Raw genomic sequence first — 25,586 nt, 5'->3', positions numbered from 1 at the left:
GAAACAATACTATAAATCTCAATCTACTATTGAAGTTGAATATATTGTTGTTGCAATAAATTATACAAACATTGTATGAATCAAACAACTACTCAAAGGTATGAAGGAAGAAATCACTAAACCTATAAAACTTTATTGTGATAATACAAGTTCTATAAATATATCAATGAATAATGTGATGCATACAAAGACTAAGCACATTGTAATCAATTGTCATTACTTGAGAAGATTAGTTCAAGATAAAGAGGTGGAGATGAAATATGTTAACAGGAAAGAGTAAATTGCTGACATCTTTATAGAAGCATTACCTAAGGGTACTCATGATTATCTAAGAGGTAAACTAGGGTCAATACCCCTATTAAAGGCTATCTAAGAAGAATGAAGATTGTCTTGCATCAATCAAGTTGATTGACATATGGTATACATTGATGCAGTGAATCTTACTTTAGGAGCTGCCTAAAGTAATCAAAGAGGTGGAACGACAAATTAGTCACAAGAAATGTGACATAGAGAAAAACTAAAAATATTCATATCTACATATGAAATGGCATGGAGAAAGTGTAATAAGTTTCATGAATGATGAGGGAGATGGAGAAGAAATTCTAGTTTTTCTTAATCCTAACTGTTGAGGTTGAAAGTGTACCTACTAATTACATCTACCTAGTAAGAGGGAGATAATGTAGAGAGAGATATAAGGAATAATCAAGAGGGAGTCATAGGGATGAGTTGATTGTTTTTCTATTGATCTAAAAAAAAAATTGTAACTTATTCAAGAAAAGGAAGTTGCTAATAAAGCGAGAGATTTCAATACAAAGAATTATTTTCTTTTTGGTATTATAATTGGTCATACTAATTATGTTTGGTCAATTTGATTTTCCATCAATACCAAAGAGGGAGATTGCTGAAAATAGATTAACACAAGTATTAATATATGTTTCAATCATTGTTCTATCAATGATGTCAAACTTGCTACTTGATGGTAAGATAATTGCTTATATGATTCAAGTACTATCATTTGTTTGATTGATGAAGATGATTTGATTAAATTAGGTAGCAATATCACCTAGAGGAAAGGTTGGGTTATGATATGAAAAAGAGTATAAGTATCAGTTACGACAGTGATATTATAGTCCATCAATTATCTAATTAAGGTTGTAAAGGATGGTTACACTAATTAAGTTCAGAATAACAAGTTAAATGTTGTTTGTCTGCCAAGCTTAACATTCTACATAGTGGGTGTTGAATAAAGCTAGTGTAAGATGAGTAGAAAATTAGTTGGAGCTGAGAAAAATCAATTTGAGTGTAAGATGAGTAACATTTAGTTCATTTCAAGCAATAGTAAACATTAGTTTGTGCTGAGTGATTTGATAGAGAATGTCAAGCGGGTATGTGTAGGATCATGGTCAATCAAACAATGCCCTTAAGCAGCAATAAAAAATCAAAAAATTAGGGTTATGTCAACTTGACCTGTAATTTTCTACTTGTTATTAACTTTATATGAAAAAGTTGAGAGAACTGAATCTCTAGAAAATTGAATCTATTTTCTAAAATACTTGGACTTATCTCAAAAAAAAAAATTGATTGGTCAAAATTTTGAATTTTAATGCAATATTATGAAAAATTTAGAACAAAAATAAGTAGACGTATGTCTGACCACCTTAATAAAAATTAAATGATATATTTTTTTAATAATATTCTAGATATAAGTAGTAGACTCATGCCTGGATGTGACACATATTTTTGGGTATTTTTATTCTAAATAAATAATAATTAATTAATTTTTGACTTTAGTATTTTTGGAATAAAAACACTCTCGTATCTTACCACCTTAACTAATTCAAAACTCTATAAAAGAATTATTTTTAATTTTTTCCTTATAGTAGAAGAAATATAGAATGTGATGCATCTTTTGGATTTAAAAAATGTTTTAGCACTTGAAAGTTATAGTTGTTTTTTAGGTAGTGTCTCAGTCAGCACTTTATATGTAACTCCATTAGAAAATAAGTAATAATTACTTACTAAAATCATAATTTGACAAATGTTACATTTATGGAAAGATAAGAACATTCTTAAGAAACCCTTTTCATTTCATCAAATTTTGGTAAAAAAAAATTCATCAGCCACATGTTTGTATTAAAAATCAAATAAAAATAGGCCAAAAGCACATTTTTTAGGATGTTTTTAAAGTTGGCCATATAGGTTTGGTATCAAAAAGTATAGTGGACCTTATAAAGATATTAATTATTTTGATTTACTATCAGGGTGGGTGGGAAAAAAAGTTGGAATAGATTTTGAAATTGTTTGAGATATTTCAGAACTACAGATTTTTCAAATTGCCATTTTTTGGCACACTATGATCCTACACATACCCAAGCAATGCAATATGTGCTGAGCATAAGAAGCTAGTTAATGTTGAGTGCCAAAATTATGAGAAAGATTATGAATTCAATGAATTTGAGCCAACAAGTTTAATTTCTTGGATTGTGTGAACTATGTGGAAGATAACCTTGATGATTTAGTGGCATAGAATTCAAGATGAACCATTTTTAAGTGAATTCAAAGAGGATTGAAAGGAGACTTTTCTAGAAGGGATTGTAATGAAATGAGGGGTAAATTCATTGAATCCTACTTAATCCAACCCAACCCTAAAATGGACGATGGAGGGTGAACAACAAAATATCTTAATTCTCTATTTTTAGAGATGGTTGGTGAGAAGCAAGAGTTGTCATATGTGAGAACCTAAGGAAGACAAGGAGTCTAGGGTATTACTTTATTTAGTGACCTAAGAGGAGCCTGCATTGGCAAGAAAAGCTAAAAGGCTTAAGGGTATGGATGTTTGAATGGTGAACAAGGTATTAGTTCTAAAGAGTGTGTAAGCCAAGTAGAATGGAGGACTTTAATAGAGACTTGTAATCTATAAATGGAGTTGTAAGTTGTTATTAGATTAAGCCTTATTATCACCTTCTTATCATTGTATTAGTCTAGGGTAAATCCTTTGGATTATGGTTGACATAGTAGATGTAAATCCTTTAACCAGGTGACATTTAAAGTGAATGATCCAAATTCCTCTTTTAAGGTAAAAATCCTTTAACTAGGTCACATTTAACAGTGTGTATTTTAACCTTTTATGGAGTTGGTTTTTCATAGGACATCACTTTAGAAGAGTGATAATGAGTAGCATGTTATTGTTGATTTTTCAAAAATTGGGTTTCCACATTAAATTATTGTGTCAAATGTGTTATTGAATCTATTGTGTTTCATGTTTACATTTTTGTAAATTTATTCGATAGTAACCTACAGTTTTAAGTGATTACAAAATCTAATGGATCCATGCATGATGAATATGTATTATGGACATGGGTTCACTAAGTTGTGAAAAGTTTTACTTGTAAATCTAGACCTTGGATAATTGATTCACCCCTCCTCTTAGTTATTCTAGATAATTCCAATGCATAGAATTTGAGAAACTAGTGTATTACTATAGCTAAATATTATGAAATGTGCAAGCCAAAAAAAAATTCACTATTTGACCAATTTCTTTCTTTCATTTGGACTGCAATGATTCTGTTTTAAAAAAAAATAAAGATAGTAGGGAGTGGTAGTAAAGCTAGGTATTTCTTAAGTGTGAAATAGAACATTTGGTAGAAGAAATGATAAGCTATGCTACATCACTACATTGCAAGGATGACATCTTGGTTAGCCCTTAGATTTTAGAATTATATGTATTCTTGGTTAAGAAAATCTAAATAAACTAGATACAATTTTTGGTTTGAATTTATTCCTTGTGAATAACATTCTAAACTACTTATGTCATGTTTACTCAAAACATGTGGATTAGTTTGAAATTTCATTTTTTGAGCATACACTTGTTTACTAGGTCATAATTTATTTGTATGGCAATATAATTGATGTTGGGTATAGTTTTTTTTAATTGAGTACTTAGGTCATTTACCCTAATTTAACATAAATTTTACAATATCTTCATCTTTTTTCTTCTAATAATGGGATTATTATTAGCCGAGAGGCTCATTAGTCACACAAAGACCCTTAAATCTCTGAAGGACAAAAAAAAATTGTGTAGGAATGGAAACCGTGAAACTCAAGGAATGGAGAATCATAAAAATTTTGTCATGGCATATGGAAAAAATAGTTGTAACAAAAATGTAATAAGATCATTCTTGTTTTCTTGATAAGGATAATTTAAAAGAAAGATCAGAATTTGAAAATGACCAAAGTAAAAAAAAATGGTAAATCTTTTCTTTACAAGTCAGAGGGAAAAGGCTTGGTGGAGAACACTATGAAGACATAGTCATGTCAGGGTTAGTTGAAATGAATTGTAAGTACCCAATATTATATAAATAGGGTTTAATGTTGATTGGAAGGGGGTTGAATAACAAAAATGGAACTGTAATCAATAAAAGTAATTCTTTGGTTGTCCATATAGAGAAAGATAATAAGAAATTTCCTATTCTTGTACACAATGACAATAAAGAATTTTATATGGTCTGTGATATGGAAGTTTTAGTAATGATAATCTTTGTTAGTGTTTTTTTTGTTTATTAAGATATTTGTTTAGACTAGTTCAGTCATTCTAGTAAACAAATTTTAAAAAATAGCTTTTCAAATTTTTTGCTATGGATTTAGAATGGCTAGGTTACTTTACTTCAATTTATTCTCTACATTTATATAGATATTTCCTTTTTTAATGATGTCTTTGAATTTAGATAATCCTATGAGTTCATACAAAAGACAATAAGTGATTTGGCTTTGGGAGTGAATTATTTTGATAGTATGTGTTATGAAGTACTTTTTATTGTCATAGGATGCTCTACACATTGGTCTTTTGAAACCCTATTTTGTATTGTTATAGGACATTCTATTCGCTAGTCTATTGAGAATTCCTTTCCTTTCATGTAAAATTTTCATCTTTGTTCATTATAATCCAATTTGACGTATGTCATATGTATATTATAATGCATTGTCATAATTTTGATTTTGACTAATATAGCTTATTAAAAACATTAAGTATATTCTATAGGAAAAAACATATCGTTAAGAAGTTATCTACATAATATATTTGACCTAGAACAATTGTTGATATCTAGATATTTATGAGTATCTAGATTTATATATATCTTTACTACTTCAAATCTCATAACATCAATATTGTTTCATTACTACATATTTTTCATAATACAACAAGATCTCTATGATTATGAATTACAATTTGCATATATATCCACTATTACAAATATTTTTAAAATATTTTTTTTACTCATGCAATTCATGTATTATTCTTTTTAACACTTATTTTAAGAATTTAAAAAAAAAAAATTGGATCTATTCGAATATAACATTTCTTATGCACCCATATCCTTGCAGGCTTCAACCCCTCTCTTTCCCACTCATAATCTTACTCTTAAGCTTGCACATTTTGATGCTTCAACAGGTTTTATGGAAGAATAAGGAGTGTTATTATGCTATGAATTTTTCCTTTATATTTTTGTCTTTTGTGATTTGCACAAGTTTTTGAGCATTTTCCTTCCAACTTTTGGATTTGGTTGCTAACAAAGGATAAGTGTTTCATTTGTAGTGGACTTCTCTACTTTTTCGGATTTATGATGTCAAATCTTGTTGTAATATGATTTGTGAGGGAAAATATGGGGAAAGACGACCTTAGTAAATAGGATTCTTGTGGTAGTTGTACACTTCTTCTTTTCTCGCTTCTATTAATTGTAAATAAGAGCAACTTATCTTGGGATTATATTAACTAGATTAGCAATCTTGCATTTCTGGAATTTTTTTCTTGATGAATAACAAAGTTTTTCTTTCTAGTTCTTTTCTTCAAGAGCAATTAATGTTATAGTCAGTGTATTAATACATACATACATACATACATACATACATACATATATATTTATATATACATATATATACATATACATGTATATATACATATATGTATATATATATATGTATATATATGTATATATATGTATATATATGTATATATATGTATGTATATATACATGTATATGTACATGTATATATATATGTATATGTACATATATATGTACATGTATATATACATATATATATATACATATATGTATATATACATGTATATGTATATATATGTATATATATATATGTATATATATATATATGTATATATATATGTGTGTGTGTGTGTGTGTATATATGTATATATATGTGATGGGGACACAACCCACACACAGAATGGGCACAACAAGAAAGGGAAATTTTATTAACTTTGTAGAAAAGCTAATACATTCAGTATAGAGAAAATAGACTTCAAAACATTCCCTAAGGGCTTACAATAACATAAATCTGGAGATAATTTCTCCTTTCAGTACCTCCACTCTAACTCCACTCCGACCTGCCTTTTACAATGCTAGAAATGAATTTAAATAGACCGTGGAGGGTTAAGGACTAGGAATACATTCTAGAAAGCTCTAGTAGGCATCCACTGACCAAATAGAAGGCTCCAAAAACTGCGTTAGAAGTTGACGCAAATCTAGAAGAATCCAAAAATGGTAATCGAAATTTCGGGAGGCATAACTTTTGAACCATAGCTCCGATTGACGAACTATTTACATTTTCAGAAAGCTCTCAAAGCGCTCTATAGCCCTATGGACGAGCTTCACTTGTCCCCCATTTTTTGACCCTTTTCAAGGTAATTTAATGCCCCTAACCTAACTTTGAAGCATTATTAGGACGTCTCCAAAACTCAAAAAACTGCGATAACTTTCAAACTGTGGGGCCTTTTGACCTGATTCTTTTTCTAGAATGTTCTAAATTATAATTACATTCATCTGGCCAATTTACACCTCCTAGTTCACCAAAATGATGGCTCAATTACATACTCCTATTTTTTAGGCATTTACACGTATCCCAAGGTATTCAAATACTCTATCCTAGAACACTGATAGTGGAACTATGAGAGTTGGAACCTTTATTTGACCCAAATGGGTATCCAAAAATGAAAACACATGAAACAGAAACTAAGTCTAAGTACATTTTTTTGGGTGACACAGGATTACCCTTATACCTCTGGATGCTCCTGCATCAGACACCCAGGGTAGATTGAAAAGTGACCCTGTCACTTTATGAATGGTAGAGGAAATCCCAAATGGGAAACCTTAGCTACTGAAATACAGGTTGAGTCCTCTATCGGCCGTCCTTTCCACTTGACCAAATACTCTTCATACTGCCTATTTCTGGTACTTCTACGTACATGATGATCTAGAATGTCTTCTATCTCCTCCTTCTTAGAAGTAGGAATTGGACATTGCTCTAACACCAACTCCTCATCTGCACCATCATCATGATACTCTATTAAGTCTGCAATGTTGAAAATAGGAGAAATGTGAACACCATCTGGCAACTCCACCTCATATGCATTTCCTGAGTCATGTTTCTTCAAAATTTTGCAGGGGCCAAATTTCTTCATTTTTAGCTTGTTGTAAATACCAGCTGGAAATATTTCTTTTCATAAGTACACCATGACTAGATCCCCTACTTGGAATTCCTTATGTCTTCTCCTTTGATCAGCCCTAGCTTTATACTCTTGATTCATCTTGGTAATGTGTGCCTGAACCTCCTCATGAAGATGCTTGATATGTTCATCAAATTCTTCAGCTTCAGCATTTGTCCTCTCCCCTTGCTCTATCTTCCTCAATTCTGGTGCAGTCCTTGGGCTACTTCCATATACAATTTGGAATGGTGATTTTCCAGTACTCCTATTCATAGAGTTATTATAAGGAAACTCTGCTTGTGGTAGAATCAAATCCCATCCCTTGGGCTTATCCCCAACAAAACATCTCAGCAAATTGCCCAGACTTCTATTCACCACTTCTGTTTGGCCATCAGTCTATGGGTGATGCATGGAACTGAATTTCAAGTCTGTTCTCAACTTCTTCCACAATGTCCTCCAGAAATACCCCACAAATTTATTATCTCTGTCAGAAACTATACTCCTTGGAAGACCATGTAGTGTTACCACCTCTCTAAAAAACAAGTCTGCAATATGGATAGCATCATGAGTCTTGTGGCATGGAATGAAATGTGCCATTTTGGAGAACCTATCAACCACCACAAATACTGAGTCATTACCCCTTTGTGTCCTTGGCAATCCAAGAAAATAATCCATACTTATGTCCTTCCATGGCCTTGATGGAATAGGAAATGGGTGATATAGTCCAGTATTGTGACTAAATCCCTTGGCAACTTGACAAACCTGGCAACTTCGTACAAACTTCTTCACATCCTATAAAATTTGAGGCCAAAAATAATGTTCTCTAAGAATGCAAATGGTCTTATCTTGACCAAAATGTCCTGCCATCCCTCTACTATGTTTCTCCTTAATCAAATTTTCGCTCATGGAGCTACTTGGAATGCACAATTGACTACCCTTGAACAACATGCCATCCTGAATCAAATAGTCTAACCACTTGGTCCTATCTACAGCAATAGGATCTTTACAAGCTTTCCATGCTTTAGAAAAATCAGGATCCTCAGGGTACAAATTCTTGAGTTCATCAAACCCAACTACTTCAACCTGCATTACTGTGAGCAACAACTGTCTCCTACTTAGTGCATCTACAACCCTGTTAGATTTTCCACTTCTATGTTTCAACACAAATGTATAACTCTGCAAGAATTCTATCCACTTCATATGCCTCTGATTGAATTTACCTTGGCTATTTAGGTACTATAATGCCTGATGATCAGTATACAAAACAAATTCCTTTGGCAACAAATAATGCCTCCATTTTTTTAAGGCCTGAACTATTGCATAAAACTCTTGATCATAAACAGAATACTTCTTCTTTGCATCATTCAATTTTTCACTAAAATATGCAATAGGCTTACCTTCTTGGCTTAATATAGCCCCAATAGCACTGCTACTAGCATCACAATCCACCTGGAACACCTTTCTAAAATCTGTAAGTGCCAACACAGGTTGTTCAGTCACCTTCTTCTTCAGCAATTCAAAACTTCTCGCAACTGCTGCAATCCATTTGAACTCTTTTCTATCCCCTCTTATTGTGTCAGTTAGAGATGTACATATGCCACTAAAATTCTTATTAAACTTCCTATAAAATCTAACCAGACCATGAAATGATCTTACCTCAGTAGCAGACCTTGGAGTAGGCCATTCCAAGATGGCTTTTACCTTCTCTGGATCCATTTTAAGACCTTCCGGTGATATAACAAACCCCAAGTAGACTAACTCCCTTTTAGCAAAGATACACTTCTTCAAATTAATTAACAATTTCTCTTCTCTCAACCTCTCAAGAACACTACGGATATGCAATAAATGTTCTTCCAAAGTCTTGCTAAAAATTAAAATATCATCCAAATAAACAATAACAAATTTTCCCAAGAACTTCTTAAGTACCTCATTCATGAGCCGCATGAAGGTGCTTGGGGCATTTGTCAATCCAAAGGGCATGACTAACCACTCATAAAGACCCTCCTTGGTCTTGAAGGCTATTTTCCACCCATCTCCATCTCGAATCCGTATCTGGTGATAACCACTCCTGAGATCTATCTTTGTGAAGTACTAAGTTCCACTCAAGCAGTCCATAAGATCATCAATTCTTGGCAAAGCAAATTGATATTTGATGGTTATCCTATTTATAGCTCGAGAGTCTATACACATCCTCCACTCTCCATCCTTCTTTGGTGCCAATACTACAGGTATTACACATGGACTCAAGCTCTCTCAAATCAAGCCCTTCGTCAATAGCTCCTGAACTTGTCTGTTTAGCTCCTCTACTTCAATAGGAGTCATCCTGTGAGTAGCCTTATTAGGCAAACTTGCTCCTGGAATCAGATCTATCTGATGATTGATTTGCCTTACTGGTGGCAATCCTTCTGGAACATTATCATAGATAATATCTCTAGATTCACCTAGTAAATCTGAAACTTCAAGTGGTATTTCACTACTACCTTCTTTATCTTTCCTAGGAATCAAAGCATAGCACATACGCTGATGTTTCATTCCATCTAAAAACTTCCTTCCATCAACAAGAAAAATCCTAGCACTGCTACATACCTTTTCACCTTCCCTTTCCATGGGCATCAGTTTGTGGCGAACTCCATCCTTTGTTAGAGAATATGTGTTTGCATGACCATCATGTACTGCATGTCTATCAAACTTCCATGGTCTACCCAACAATAGATGGCAAACATCCATTGGAATAACATCACAGAGAACTTCATCATGGTAACTCCCAATTTTAAATTTCACTAAACATTGTTCACTTGCCAGGACCTTATGATCATCTTTTACCCAAGCAATCTGATAGGGTTGGGGATGTCTCTCCCTCTTGAGCTTCAACTTAGAGACCATCTCTTCTAATACCAAGTTATTAGTGGTACCACCATCAATGATCACATCACAACATTTATCCTCACACTTACATCTGGTACGAAACAAACTCCTCCTTTGTCTTGGTTCAATCTCACCACTTAGTAGAACCCTTTCATTCACCAAGGTCTCTCCTCTTTCTCCATCCTTTGAATGTGAGGATTGTGCATCCTCATCCACATGAGCAACCCTAGCTTGGCCCTCAGCTCTCTTATCTGTTCTTCCTTGTCATTGAGGGCATTCAAAGGCACGATGACCTTCTTCATTGCAATGGAAATAGGTACCATGGAAGCCTCCTCTTCCTTTTCCACATCCTCTACCTCTTCCTCTCTTATTTCCAAAGTCTTGATCACGGGAGCGGTTGAAACCATCATTCCTCTGGTTCCTGCTAGTACCCACATCTTCATTTTTCTTTTGGGTTTTATTTCCACCTCCAGATGACCTACCGCTTCCCCTTCTTCCTTGACCATGCCCTCTTTGTCTCCCTTCAAACCTCTTATTCAGCTTCTCTTCAACTTGTAGGGAAAACTGGTATGCCTCTTCAACGTTGGTCATTCTTACCAAACTTAATTCTTCTTGGATGCTAGGTCACAACCCACTGATATAATGAGAAACCTTCTCCTTACTTGCTTCTGCATGCCCTGCTCTAATCAAAAGTCGATAAAACTCCTCTGTATATTCTTGGACTAATCTTCCTGCTTGCTTTAGCCCATGCATCTTCTTAAACAAATCAAGCTCGTAGTCCACAGGAATGAATTGCTTCTTCAATTTTTCCACCATGCAATCCCACCTTGTGATCTTCTCCTTTCCTCTTCTGTTTCTTTCAAATTGAACCTCTTGCCACCAAATTTTGGCATGGCCTTTTAGTTTGGCCTTTGTAAACTTAACCCTATCTGGGTCCCTGATATCCTCATACTCAAAGTATTCTTCCAGTTCATTGATCCAGTCGATCAACTCATTTGGTTTCAGATTTCCTGAAAAATAGACCCACATCAATTGTAGGTCTTTTCCCAAATTTAGTAATGGCCCTAAAAAGCCTTTCCTCTACCTGATTCAGAACTTCTCCATCAAATTCCCCTTCTGGTCCAATTTCTTCTTCTCCATTGTCATCCTCACTGTCATCACCTGCGGCAACATTTGCTCCTCTACAGAGCTCCTCCTGCAATGCTTGTACCTGCCTTTGGAGGGCTCTAACCTCCTCAAGATTAACAACTCTGGCACATCCACCATGCTCTCTTTGTGGAGGCATCTTCTTAACTCAAACCCACAACCACACAGTCCTGGTGCAAACTGCCTCACAGTCGGCGCTCTGTCTACACACTCAGGAAAACCAGCTCTGATACCACTTGATGGGGACACAACCCACGCACAGAATGGGCACAACAAGAAAGGGAAATTTTATCAACTTTGTAGAAAAGCTAATACATTCAGTACAGAGAAAATAGACTTCAAAACATGCCCTAAGGGCTTACAATAACATAAATTTGGAGATAATTTCTCCTTTCAGTACCTCCACTCTAACTCCATTCCGAACTACCTTTTACAATGCTAGAAATGTCCTTAAATAGACCCTGGAGGGTTAAGGACTAGGAATACATTCTAGAAAGTTCTAGTAGGCATCCACCGACCAAATAGAAGGCTCCAAAAACTTCATTAGAGGTCGATGCAAATCTAGAAGAATCCAAAAACGGTAACCGAACTTTTGGGAGGCATCACTTTTGAACCGTAGCTCCGATTGACGAACCGTTTACATTTTTGGAAAGCTCTCAAAGCGCTCTATAGCCCTATGGATGAGCTTCACTCATCCCCCATTTTTTGACCAATTTAGAGGTCATTTAATGCCCCTAACCTAACTTTGAAGCATTCTTAGGAGGTCTCCTAAACTCGAAAAACTGTGATAACTTTCAAACCGTGGGGCCTTTTGACCTGATTCTTTTTCTGGAATGTTCTAAATTATAATTACATTCATTTGGCCAATTTAAACCTCCTAGTTCACCAAAATGATGGCTCAATTACATACTCCTAATTTTTTGACATTTACACATATCCCAAGGTATTCAAATACTCTATCCTAGAACAGTGATAGTGGAACTGTGAGAGTTGAAACTTTTATTTGACCCAAATGGGTATCTAGAAATGAAAACACATTAAACATACACTAAGTCTAAGTACATTTTTTTGGGTGACACAAGATTGCCCTTATACCTCTGGATGCTCCTGCATCAATATGTATATATATATATGTGTGTGTGTGTGTGTGTGTGTGTAGATATATGTAGATATATGTACACACACACACACACACACACATATGTATGTATGTATGTATGTATGTATGTATGTACTTTTATATACATCTATATGTATATATAAAAGTATATACATATACATTTATATATGCATACACACACACACACACACACATAGTGAGAGAGAGAGAGAGAGAGCTAAAAATAAGAGAACAAATAGAAGTAAAGTCAATCTTTCAAAATTAAAGGTATTTTAATATTTTTTATAAATGAATTTTCAGTGTTGGGTAGTAAACAAATTATAATAGATAACGATGTACAAAATTGTTGGAGAGAGAGAGAAGTAATAATAAGTCAAGGAGAGAGTCTCCAAAGATAGACATGAGAAGAAAAAAAAATGATAGATAGAATTAGATAAAGGGGAGAGGATGAGAGACATGAGTTATAGAGATAGAGGATCAATAAGGGAAATATATGGTGAGGGGAGGAAGTGGAGAGAGTAAAAGGGTGTTAGGATTAACCTTAGACATAAATAACAGTTACATGCAAATATAACCAATACCAAAAACTAGTAGATTGAATAGAAGAGAACACAAGACACCAAGATTTAATGTGGTTCACCCAATTCTTAGGCTATGTCCACCAACAACAAGTCCAATATTATGATCCAATGATTACAGTTTGATTATAATCTATAATCCCTTATAGATCAATACTACCATAAGAAGCTACAATATCACCATTACATTATAAAATCCTTGACCCTAAGCATTTTTATACAATCTTTTCCCACTTACAAAATTACAGATAGAATAAGTTGTCCAATATGAAAATATAGCAGCCAATGCTTTTTACAATATAAGGTCATTTTTGGCTTCAGGGGTGCTAACCCCCAAAAACCTCTATAGGGGCATTTCCCCTTGACCCCAACCTATACTGTGACACGGAGCATATTTAAGGCACTACCCCTTGACCCCATGTTGGGGGCACTACCCCAAAACCCCCATAGAAATAATATGGGGGAAAAGAATTCCAAAAAGACCTTTGAGTCTGATTAGGCTCCATATCAAAACAATCTCTCTGAGTAGGAGATTGTTGTGATATGGAGTTCGATCAGACTTCACAACAATAAAAAAAATTTTAGTAAGGGTAATTGGGATAAGAGAGAATTTTTATGGGATGATAGATGAGGTATAGAGAAAAATAAAATAAGTATGACATAAAATAGATAAAGAGGGGGGGGGGGGGGAGGAGGTGTTAGGACTAAAGTCAAATGTTGAAAGTAAAAGGTTTTTTTTTTTACTATTGGATGGTAAATAAGGGGTAAGTGGTGTAGGGCATGTTGGAAGCATGAATACTGATGATAATCCTATGAAGGAGTGTTGTAGAAACATGATTAGATCATTATTTTGATGACATGTTACATTCATGATTGTGTTTTTAATTGATGTTAACATAGTAGTTTTATGTGGCATCTAATAGAAGAACAATAGTAAAGATCAAGTTGGTACAAATAGATCGTTGAGCATTTTCTCTACAGAGGTTAATGGAAATACTACTAAGTGTCTAGAATATGTAGCTAACCTAAAGAGAAAAGGATATTAATTCTAGAAGAAGTTATGAAAGTTTTCATGAAGGTTTTTCTAAGATAGAGTTTGTAGAAACATGTTGTGGTAAAATTGTTATATCTCCTAGAAAAGTTGTTATCCTGAGAAGCATGGTAAAAGGCATGTAGAAGACATGTTATAGATGATGTGGTTAAGCTTTCTCATCATAATATTGTACATACATAAATTTATTCATGTTAAAAGGGGACTAATTGATGTTATCACTAAGTATAACTTTTTATTAATAAGGTCCTATAATAATTAATTGAAAAGATGTAATAGCTGACTAAAGGAATTATTTTATAAATTTAATATAAATGAAAGAAATTTTTCTTTTTTATTTATGAATGATTGTGTGAATCATGAAGATTAGAATAAAAGAAAAAAAAAATTGATATGTAAGGATAAGCAGAGAAGAGCAAAGTTAGAGAAAACTTCATTGCTGATGTTTTATTTTGATATTTGGATCTGAGGTTGATGGCCTATTTCACAAGGTCTTACAGTGATTGGTCTAATTGTTAGTACAAAGTAAAGAGGACAAAACAAACCATCAACAATAATTCTACAAGGAATAGTTGAGACATTAGTTAGACAGTGAAGTTTAGTGGTCTTGTCTTAGAAGCTGTTTGGGTAGCAGGTCCTTCTGCCTTCTACAACTCCTAATAGGGTTCATCCTCTAATAAGTTTTATATATATATATATATATATATATATATATGTATGTATATATAGTAGTGTATCTTTTTGGGCATCATTCACATTGGGAATTTACCTCTAATCAAGGGTTTCCTAGTTAACAAATCTAGTGTAATTAGGTATGCGCATCATTTATGGTTGCTATTTACTTTGGTTGAATGGTTAAGATTAGTTAAGGTTGATAATTTTTTTAATTGGATAACTAATTCAACCCCTCCAATTATCTTGGTGGACTATTATTTATAAATCATGAAGTCCTTGAAGATAAATTTTAACAACTTTGGGAGATCCATGGCTAACATATTTAGAAGAGATAGTCCTAAGTTTTATAGAGTAAATTTTGACACCTAGAAGATGGAGCTTCTTGGTGAGACATCAAAATTGTGTACAAAATTGAGAATTGAACTTCAGGATAGAGGCACAAGTAAAGATAGATTCAAATCCTAAGAAGATATGAAGATCAAGGAAGGTATTGATCTCCTTATGAAAACAGAGAAATAAGGTATGGAAGTTTTTTCTTGTTGAAAATGTAATAAGTTTTATCATTTTTCATATACATTCCCTAAGAGAGTAAGGAAATATAGAAAGAGTTCACTTTCTAATGAAGATGAAGAATTTAAAGCAAGTATGGAAAGATTCTTGAATAATTGTAATAAAGACAATGAGCTTGATTTGGTTAAGGAAAAAAGTTAGTAGTAGAAGAGATAGCTTTGGTAACTTTTGTTGATCCAAAGGATAAGAATGAAAATGTAAAAGTTATCATTAGTAATGATTTCTAGAATGGGAATCACATTGAAGAGAAAAGATCTAATCCTAGAGGAGAAGAGAGAGTTGAGTTGAAGACTCTTGAATAGAAAGGCATTACAAAGAAAATAAATAGGTTAGTAACATAAGCAACAAGAGATATGTTATCTTGGAATAATGTAGCCAAGATACTTAGGAGAGAAGCTATGAATACATTAATTTACAGGTGAGATTATAAACCTGTCTCACCCTTTTGTAAAGGAAAAGGATAACAAAAGTATATATGTTCACCTTCAATGACATAAAATTGGTATTATTATCTTGAATTTGAAAATGAAGTGAACAAATGAAATTTGTATAAATGGATGAATTTTAAGATTATAAATTTTAATAATTAATTAGAAAAATAATTGATATATTTTACCCTATAGTTTTCCATGGTATCTGAATGGGTTTGTTGTAGATGGGAATTAGCTATCCCTAGATGTATCTTGTTCTCATCTTTGGGTTTTTGAAACATGAAATTTTGAAACACCAAAAAAGTGTCCCTTGGAAGGTTTTAGGTGTTAGTTTTGTCCAAGGAACATATCGGATTCCATTTCTAGGTTTTTTTTATTTTCCCATTGTTGATCCATAGAGTCACTAAAAGGGAAATTTGTTTACACGATTGAAGAGTTGTGTAGAAGTTTGGCTTTGTGTGGAAACTTGTTGGATAGAGGCATTGTGGGATGTAGAAGAGTTGATAAGGTATTAAAGCTACTTTAGGTGTTGTATTTTGTGGTCCTACTAATATTTTCTTGGGATCACTCTGCATTAGTGAGAGACAATGATACAAGGGAGATAAGAAAATGATAAATAGTAAATATAGGAGGGTACATGTGAGACAGTAAGATGAGGGGATGAACATACAAAATGATGTACACACTTACTAGGGGTTGAGTGTATGTGTGTGTGTGTGTGTGTGTGTGTGTGTGTGTGTGTGTGTGTGAGAGAGAGAGAGAGAGAGAGAGAGAGAGTTAAATAGGTGTAGAAATAGTGACGCTCATTTAGGGAGAGAGTCTCATAGGGTAATGAGGAGAAAAATGTATGATAGAGAGAATTACATAAAGGAGAGAGGATGAGAGACATGAATTCTATAGATAGAGCATAAATAGTGGAAATATATAATGAGTGAAGGAAGTTGAAGGAGTAAAAGGGTCTAATTATGGGAATAAAGATAAGAGAGAATGTGGATGGGAAGATAGTTGAGGTATAGAGAAAAGAAAAATAAATATGACATGAAATAGATAGGGAGGGTTAAGAGTAAAGTCAAATGTTGAAAGTAAAATTTTTCTTAACATATTAAAAAAGGATTTTTTCACTATTGGATGCTAAACAAGGTGTAAGAGATAGTGATAATAGGTAGATAAGACAATGAGAAATAGTAAATATAAGAGGGTACATGTGAGATAGTAAGATGAGGGGATGAACATGCAAAATGATGTAAACACTTACTGGGGTGTTAGAGAGAGAGAGAGAGAGAGAGAGAGAGAGAGAGAATCTATGAGTGATATTGATACAAGGTGGAGGAGGTGATACATAGTAGGTACATGTGTACAGACACATAGAGTATGTGTGATGGATATAGATACAAGGTGGAGAAGGTGATAGATAGTTGGTACATGTGTGTGTGTGTGCGCGCACGCGCGCGCTCACACACACACGCACACACACACACACACACACAGAGCTTTGTGAGATTACAATTTATTTTGAGATTCATGATACAGCGTTTAATTATAATTAAGTAGAGGAGATTAAGTTATGACAAGTGAAAATATTGTGTAAAGATGAGGTAGAAAGAGAGAAGATGAAAGGAGAGAGATATGAGGGATGACAAAAGAAAATAATAGGTAAATCAAATAGATAGATATGTGATGTTGTGTGTGTGTGTGTGTGTGTGTGTGTGTGTGTGAGAGAGAGAGAGAGAGAGAGAGAGGGAGGGAGAGAGAGAGAGAGAGAATCATAGTCTAGAGATAAATTATAGTTAGGTGGAGGAGATGGTTAGATGAGGATGGAGAGAGGAAAACTTAAAATACTATGTAAAGATGAGGTAGAAAGAGAGAAGATGGACAAAGAGAGATATGAGAAATTAAAACATAAAAAAATAGGGTCATCAAATAGATATATATGTGATATGATGATGTGTGTGTGTGTGTGTGTGTGTGAGAGAGAGAGAGAGAGAGAGAAAGAGAGAGCTATATTATGTATAAAATCTATCTCACCACCACACTATATACCAAGTTGTTTTTAAAAAATAAAATAGAATTCCAAAGATGAATACAAAATAAGTTATAGGACTTGAAAATTAGAGACAACTTTTTATTTGATTCTTTTATGTTAACATGACAATACTAGCTTACACACACACACACACACACACACACACACACACACACACACATAAATACATACATACATACTTAGATAAACATAAATGTATGTATGTATGTATATATACATATAGATACATGCATATGTACACATATATGTATGTATATATGTATATACACACATGTATACATATGCACATATTTATATACACATATATATGTATATATGTATATATATATATATATGTATATATGTATATATATATATATATACATATACATATACATGCATACATATATACATATCTCTATATATGTATATTTATGGATATATTTACATATATACATATCTATGTAAGTATATGTATATATACATACATATATAGATATATATATGTATGTATGTATGTATGTATGTATGTATGTATGTATGTGTGTGTGTGTATATATATATATATATATATATATAAGCTAGTGTATATTTCTATAGACAAAAACTCATTTCTAGGGCAATATAATTGATGGTGGTTATAGTTCTTCTTATTTGAGTAGTTAGGTCATTATATGTATTATATATTTACCCTCTATTTCATTTTCTATTTTTGTCTGTCATTAATTCAACATAATTATAGAATATCTTCAAAAAAATTCCTCCAATAGTGAGAATATAATGTATATCTTTACATGCCAAAAACTCTATTTATATGATCTATTGGTTATGTCACAACCCCAAATAATGCTTATATAGAGAGCTTGTGATTTCATCTTCAAATAAGTTTTCTCTTTTCCCATATATATTATGAAGGCATAGTGTTTCCTTCAATAAATGTTTGTATAAAAGGCTTGTATGATGTTGGCTATGTTGGATGATTTGTATATGATAAGGGTGGTTGAAAACTTTATAATAATGACATATATGTAAATTTGTATGGAGGGAAACCATTGAATTCAAAGATGAAGCTTGTTTTTATCATGGACATCATTCATGAAAATTTTTATGGCCTAAATTTTTTAACACAAATTTGTATGTATATTTTGGACTCTGCATTATAAATTTTGATACTCTAAGGGTGCTTAAGAGTTGTAACAAAAAAACACTTAATATTTTTCTTGTAGTGCAAATCCAATATTGGTAGTATAATGCACAAGAATGGAGGTCTTTCTTATTTATTTACCAAATAAATGTAAGGAAATATGTATTAGTATTTTAGTCTTGGACATTGGCTTGCTTTTAACATGAACTACCATCTCCATTTAGAATCACTCATAGTGTTGCCATAGCACTCAAAATATCTTATTTAGTTTCGATATAATAAGACTATGTTCAAAGTAATATAGGTATGATTTCATATCAACTTTAAAGAATATTCATATTCCACCATAAAAATAATCAAGGTAGTAGAATGAATAATCAAGATAATTGAAAGGAAATAGGGTAGAGACCTAGAAGGGAATAATAATAATTCTCACCCTCTTCTTAGGTTAACTAAAGTATACCTTATTTTCCCCTTTTCTACACTTCTTTTAGGTTGCAAACCTTGTTTGCATTTCATTTATTTGAACATATTGTTAATTGTTTACTTATATTTATTTAATAATTTTTTTTATGTAGATGAACACATTTTTCTATATTTAATAAATAGTGATATTAGAAAATAAAAAATTTAATCAATAATTTTATAAAAAATTTATTAGATTATATTATTTTGAGAATATTTTGAAAAAAAATTGAATTTGTAAAATATACAACTATTATTACAAAATATTGGTCTATTGGTAGATCATCTTCTGAAAACCCTTTTAGGTTCTAAGGTGTTGTTATTTCAATGATAAATTTGATCTTTAACCATCTTTAGGCACTTCTTTTAGGGTTTGAGGTGTTCCTTTTCAATTGGTCTTGAGTATTTTCCTTTTATTTTTCATTTCCCAAGCTTTAGCCTTTCTAATGATATTAGTATTTTTTAGCATAGGTTTGTTAGGAGTTGATAATTCTGGCCAAGTTGCCAAGTACTACTTGGATATATATATATATATATATATATATATATATATATATATATATATATATATATATATATATATATATATATATATATATATATATATATATATATATATATATATATATATATATATATATAATCCTAAATAATGCTAATTTTTTGTAATTTCAATTGGATAAACTTTGAGCCTAAACAATGTTACATATATCTTTTTTTGTTTTTTTTTACTCTTTTAATGCGCCGGGTAAACTTTTTAACAAAAGGTTTGTGGTAACCTAGTGTGACTCGAACCGGAGTTGATGCATAGCACCGGGATCATTAGCCTAACACTACGCCTCACGACTCGCCTTTACACCAACTTGGCTACTTATAAGTGTATGTAATATATATTTGTGTGTTTGTGTGCATGTGCATAGTTAATTAAATAATAAATTATATATATATATATATATATATATATAAAACTATATTACCATTTTAAAGAATAGATGATGGGATATGTCTCCACTTGATTTATTATCAATATAAATAAGAGATTTTTGCAAAGTGTAAAACATATACAAAACATTATGATAGTGTTATTACATATGCAACTGCCCTAAGAAAAAGAAAATTGTTTTTACCTACCAACCTATGATGTTTCAATAATGAAAGAAAAAGAAAAAATCTATACAGTATCCTTATTTTCACCTATGCATTTAAGAAAAATAATGGCGATCTTTATTATTATCAACCAACTGATTTTTGAATCATGTTGGTGAATATTTTTAGCAGCACTTTGATAGTCATTAAAGAGGCTTACCGAAATATGTTATTGGAGACAAGTTTGCATTTATCCTTTTGGGAAGATATTTAAAATATATGGTTACGAGTATAGTCACTTAATATGTTGATTGGTATTTTAAATAGAGGAAGGAATTTATTTTTTAAATACAACTAATGGTCATGAAAGCTTATGGAGTTTCCTTATAATAATCAGTGATTGTAATGCAAATATATAAAGCACTCAATGTTGTGAACATAAGAAGCACCTTTGGGTATTTTATTCATTCATTGTTAAACATCAAATAAATATATCACTCAAATTTAGAAATAGATTTTGAAGTTTTGAAAGAGATATTGAAGATGGAATAATATTATTATTGTAGAACCATCAAATTAGAAGAAGCACATTATTTTATAAGAGAATTTTTTTTTTAATATCATTAATGAATAAATATTTGAAGAAAACCATGAGGAAGGCTAGATTTCTACATTTAATTAACATAGAAAGTTAAAAGATTAATACTATTGTAATTGGGTGAGAACAAATATTTGACTTTATATTTGAGTGGAGCTTAATATATATAAGAAAATTTAGATTGTAGATTGCTCATTGGTATTAGTGGAAGAAAATTAGAAGCTCACATGTACATTTAAATAAGAAAGAAAATACTTATTAGGAATGGCGAATAAGAATGTAATATTGGAAATAGGATTGTCTATTCTAATAATAGTTATTTTTTCGATTGGCTATAAGCTCATTTTTTAGGCAAAATGGGAATATGTATTCTTATTCCCTATTCCGATTGGAAAATAGAAAATGTATTACAAATTTTTAATTCCTATTCCAACAAACTAACTAACATTTAAAGAATGACCAAAATTATGTCAAGAAGTGAAGAAATGCCATTGAATGGAAATAAGATTACCATCTAATAAAAATATGTATTCAAAAGACAATTGACACATAAGGAAATAGATAACCCCCAAAGGAGGATAAACATATGATACATTAGCACATGGATATCAAAGGAAGGGTAGACTAAATGTAATGAGAATGAACAAATCTTGAATCTATTAAAATCCCATTCACAATTAACTTGTAGGATAATAATTTCAGTGGAGATAATCAAACATGTAATAAGGGAAGTGACCATATATAATGAAGTGGTAATGAAAATAAACCAAAAAAAGTGACTTGTTTTGTAAAAAAAATTATTATATTCATAACTTTTGAAGTCTAAAGGTGGCAACGTCTAGGAGAGAGATTTTTCTTTGAATAGAGTGGAAAGACACATATAGAAGGAAATCATATAAAAAGTATCAAGGGAAATTTCAAATAAGGAAAAGGAGGGGGATTCAAAGGGATATTGACATTTCATTATATGAAACCTTGAAGGAGAGGGAGCAGATAGAGAATATGATCTAGTTGAGATTCAACGATCTCGATCATATTGATCTAAAGAGAGTAAATCATGTTGACTTGGATTCTCCTATAAATTGGAGTATTCAAGAGTAGTGTAATTCATGAATATATCTTGTGGCTATGTGAATTAATTGAGCTACCCCTATGTACATTATGAGGAAGTGACAACTTCCAAATGATGTCACTTGTATTTTAAAAGTTATTGTAAGGTGGTAATCTTTTAATAACTTGTACTATGAGGTCAAACAAATTTATTAGATAGTGAATACTTTGCATCTTAACATTCTAAAGGGCCATTACTAAAAAAGCATTTGGAGAATATCATTGATATTCTAGAAGGAAAATACTTTCGATATCAGATGTTATATCAAACCTTATTTTGAGTACTTGGTGAATATAATTGATATTGTTGCAGAACAATACTCTTGATATTAGATGTGATGTGAAACCTTATTTTGAGTATTTAATTAATATCATTTGGGAGACCACTACTGATGATATCAAATGTGATATCAAAATAGTGGATATCTTCTAATCAATGATATATTTTTAATTTTTCATTTTGAATATTACCAATGGTATTGTATGTCTTGTATTTATCCTCCCTGACTAAGAGGGAGTGTTGATGTTTGATAGCATTAGTTTGATAAACATTGAAACAAAATTGAAGTTAGATACATATTATATGTTTGTGCATTGTTAATTAAATAAAAGTTGTGTGCATATGATATATTATATATAATTATGTTGCTACCATTTTGATCAATAGACATTTCCCATGATTGGATATGTCTCCTCCTGATTTATTATCAATATAAATAACAGATTGTTACAAAGTAGAAAACACATACAAGACCTTACGACAGTGCTATTACATATGCAACGGTCCTACGAAAAACAGCAATAGATCTATGACAAATTTGTATATTGGTGAACGCATCAATCATAAAATATTTAAAAAGCAGATATCTAGATATAAGTGAAGGATTGATATATAGAGAGAAGATGCACGTTAATTCAATTATTGTTGAACATCAAGAAATAATAGTTGAAAAGATTATGCTTATATGCTATGTAAGGGTGCATGTTTTATTATTATAATAATAATAATCTAAAGTCGTCACAGGTTTGAGAAGAGGAAACTTCATAGTTTACTATGTGAATTCATTCTCACTACACAGTAGGCAATATAAATAACCATAAACAATCTTTGTTTGAGATAATGTTTTTTCTGTGTTTTGTATAAGACATGTTTGTTTGCAGGTTAGAGACAAACTTTTTTTCTTTTTTCGTTCACAGAAACGGACATGGGATGTTGTAGTGAAACACACTTCTACTATTGCTTTGAGCTTTTCTGAGATCCTTTGAGAATCCAATAGCTTTTTGCGCCGTTTCTTGCGCTTTTTGCGCCGTTTCTTGTGCATTTTTTCTTGCTTGCTGCTCACAGGCAAGCTCCTCTTCAAGGACTTTTACTGTAGTTTTCAGCTTCTCCTCCACCTAAAAAAATAACATAACATAAATTTGGTTACAAAGAAAATAGAATTACGTAACGAGGCAACTTTGAATCCCATACATAGAATAATTTATCGAACAGCGAAATTAAACGTAGGAAATCCCATGATTATCTTGTGTTTCAAGGTCCAACGAACACGTTTCCGGATAGGAAATATATAACACTACCGAAAGCTACGCATAAGCAAAGAATACCAAAGTTAACAACAACTATTAACGGAAACTTCACTCCAAAAAAACCTGCTGCAATTTATTAAAACAAGTGGAGACGGGCACAATAATCATCCACGACTTTAACAATTACCCGTTGTCAGACAAGTTGTAGTTAGAAATTTCAGCTTCTATAGTATACTGGTACTTATTAAATTCAAACTCGAATTTTACTATATTGGTTGCATTAACCTTCCAACATTATCAAAACAAAAAAATATTATTCTGATATTTGTGTGAATGTGATGGAACCTGAAACATAATTAATTATATTACATTTAGATATTCTGTAGTAAAAGGTTAAGAAAATCTACTTTTTAGAGTCTTTTATTTCATGTTTATTATTTTTTCTTTAAGTTCATTTATTAATTGTTTTGATTCTATCCATTTACCTTGTCCTCTTATAATAATTATTCTTTAAAAATAAGTAATACATACATTCTAATCACTAAGTATAATTATTAAGTTATTTGAAATAATCTTATTACGTAAAATTATAAAATTGCTCTGCTTCTGCTAGTCATTCTTGCCAACTCCACCTTGGCTCAGCCAGTTTGAATGGAAATGAGTTATGCATGGGGATATTTTCCACTTTGTTGGCATTCCTTTTTTTTTTCTAGGCTTCGCCTGTTGAACTGTGGAATGCTATGCTTGCCAAGATTACCAAGAAGCTTGATTATTGGATTAGGAAACCGCTCTCCCTTACTGGAAAATTCTAGATTTTCTCGAAGGTTCTTGCAGCTATTCATGTTTATTATTCTTCTTGTTGGGTTCCCTCCAAAGCTTCTTATTGGAAATTGAAAAGATTGTTCAAGGATTTTCTCTGGGCTTCTAGTTTTGATCATCATGGCTTTCACAAAGTTTCTTCAGATTTTTGTTATCTCCTAAAAGAATCTAGTGGTCTCAGTCCGCTTTCCACATAGAAACAAGGCCTTGCCCTTTGTACTAAATGGATTATTTGTGCTATCACTAGAGATGAAGCCTAGAAGATTTTGACTCAACATTGTATATCTTCTAGCTTTCTTGTCAATAGGCCTACTTGGAAAGGGATTGGTTTCCACACACCTCTCATCATGCATGAGCCAGTGACCATATAGGGCTCATTTTTCATCAAGAGCATGTGGAAAGCTGAGAAGCTATTAAGCCTTGGCTTTGATGGGCTAGTGATGAGTTCCATAATAGCCACTCCTTGAATCAACAAAACATTTGCTGGTCTCTACTATTTTCCATTTAGGGTACTCCCCTTGCCAAGACTCAAGGTGCTTGTGCTATGCATTTTTTCAAATGAGGCATTAGAACTCCCAAGGACCTAGACCCCTTCTCGAGGGTTACCATGAGTTTTAGGTCCTTAGAAGATATGCAAACCCAATACTAGGTTATTTGTTTAGATCGACAAACTTTTGATCTATGTCTCTCTTTAATTCTTGTTCACTTAATTCATAAAGTGGGTATTGAGTCTATTTGACCTTGGTGGCATGATTGGAAGTTGTATCCTGCCACTCCATTTTCCAATTATAAGCCAAGTCTAGGATATAGATGGCTTTCGTCCCATCTTCTGATGGTGGACATGCTCAACCAGAGATGGCATTTCCAATCTTCTCTTTCT

General features: G+C 32.2%; 1 protein-coding gene across 2 annotated transcripts in view; it reads right to left on the bottom strand.

Moving 5' to 3' along the window:
- Nucleotides 1–23,321: 23,321 nt before the first annotated feature.
- LOC149568698 (immune-associated nucleotide-binding protein 1-like) overlaps nucleotides 23,322–25,586 on the bottom strand; it is a 221,721-nt gene continuing 219,456 nt past the window's right edge. For both annotated transcript variants that reach the window (XM_089821585.1, XM_089821587.1), the window contains exon 6: nucleotides 23,322–23,755. In XM_089821585.1, coding sequence (XP_089677711.1) covers nucleotides 23,552–23,755 — 204 coding nt within the window. In that variant the 3' untranslated portion in view covers nucleotides 23,322–23,551. The remainder of the gene's footprint in view (nucleotides 23,756–25,586) is intronic.

The sequence above is a fragment of the Cupressus sempervirens genome, chromosome 3, assembly GCF_028749045.1.
Source record: "Cupressus sempervirens isolate cs-2001-9-10 chromosome 3, ASM2874904v1, whole genome shotgun sequence".
NCBI lineage: Eukaryota > Viridiplantae > Streptophyta > Pinopsida > Cupressales > Cupressaceae > Cupressus > Cupressus sempervirens.
This window is presented reverse-complemented; position numbering and strand designations above follow the sequence as displayed.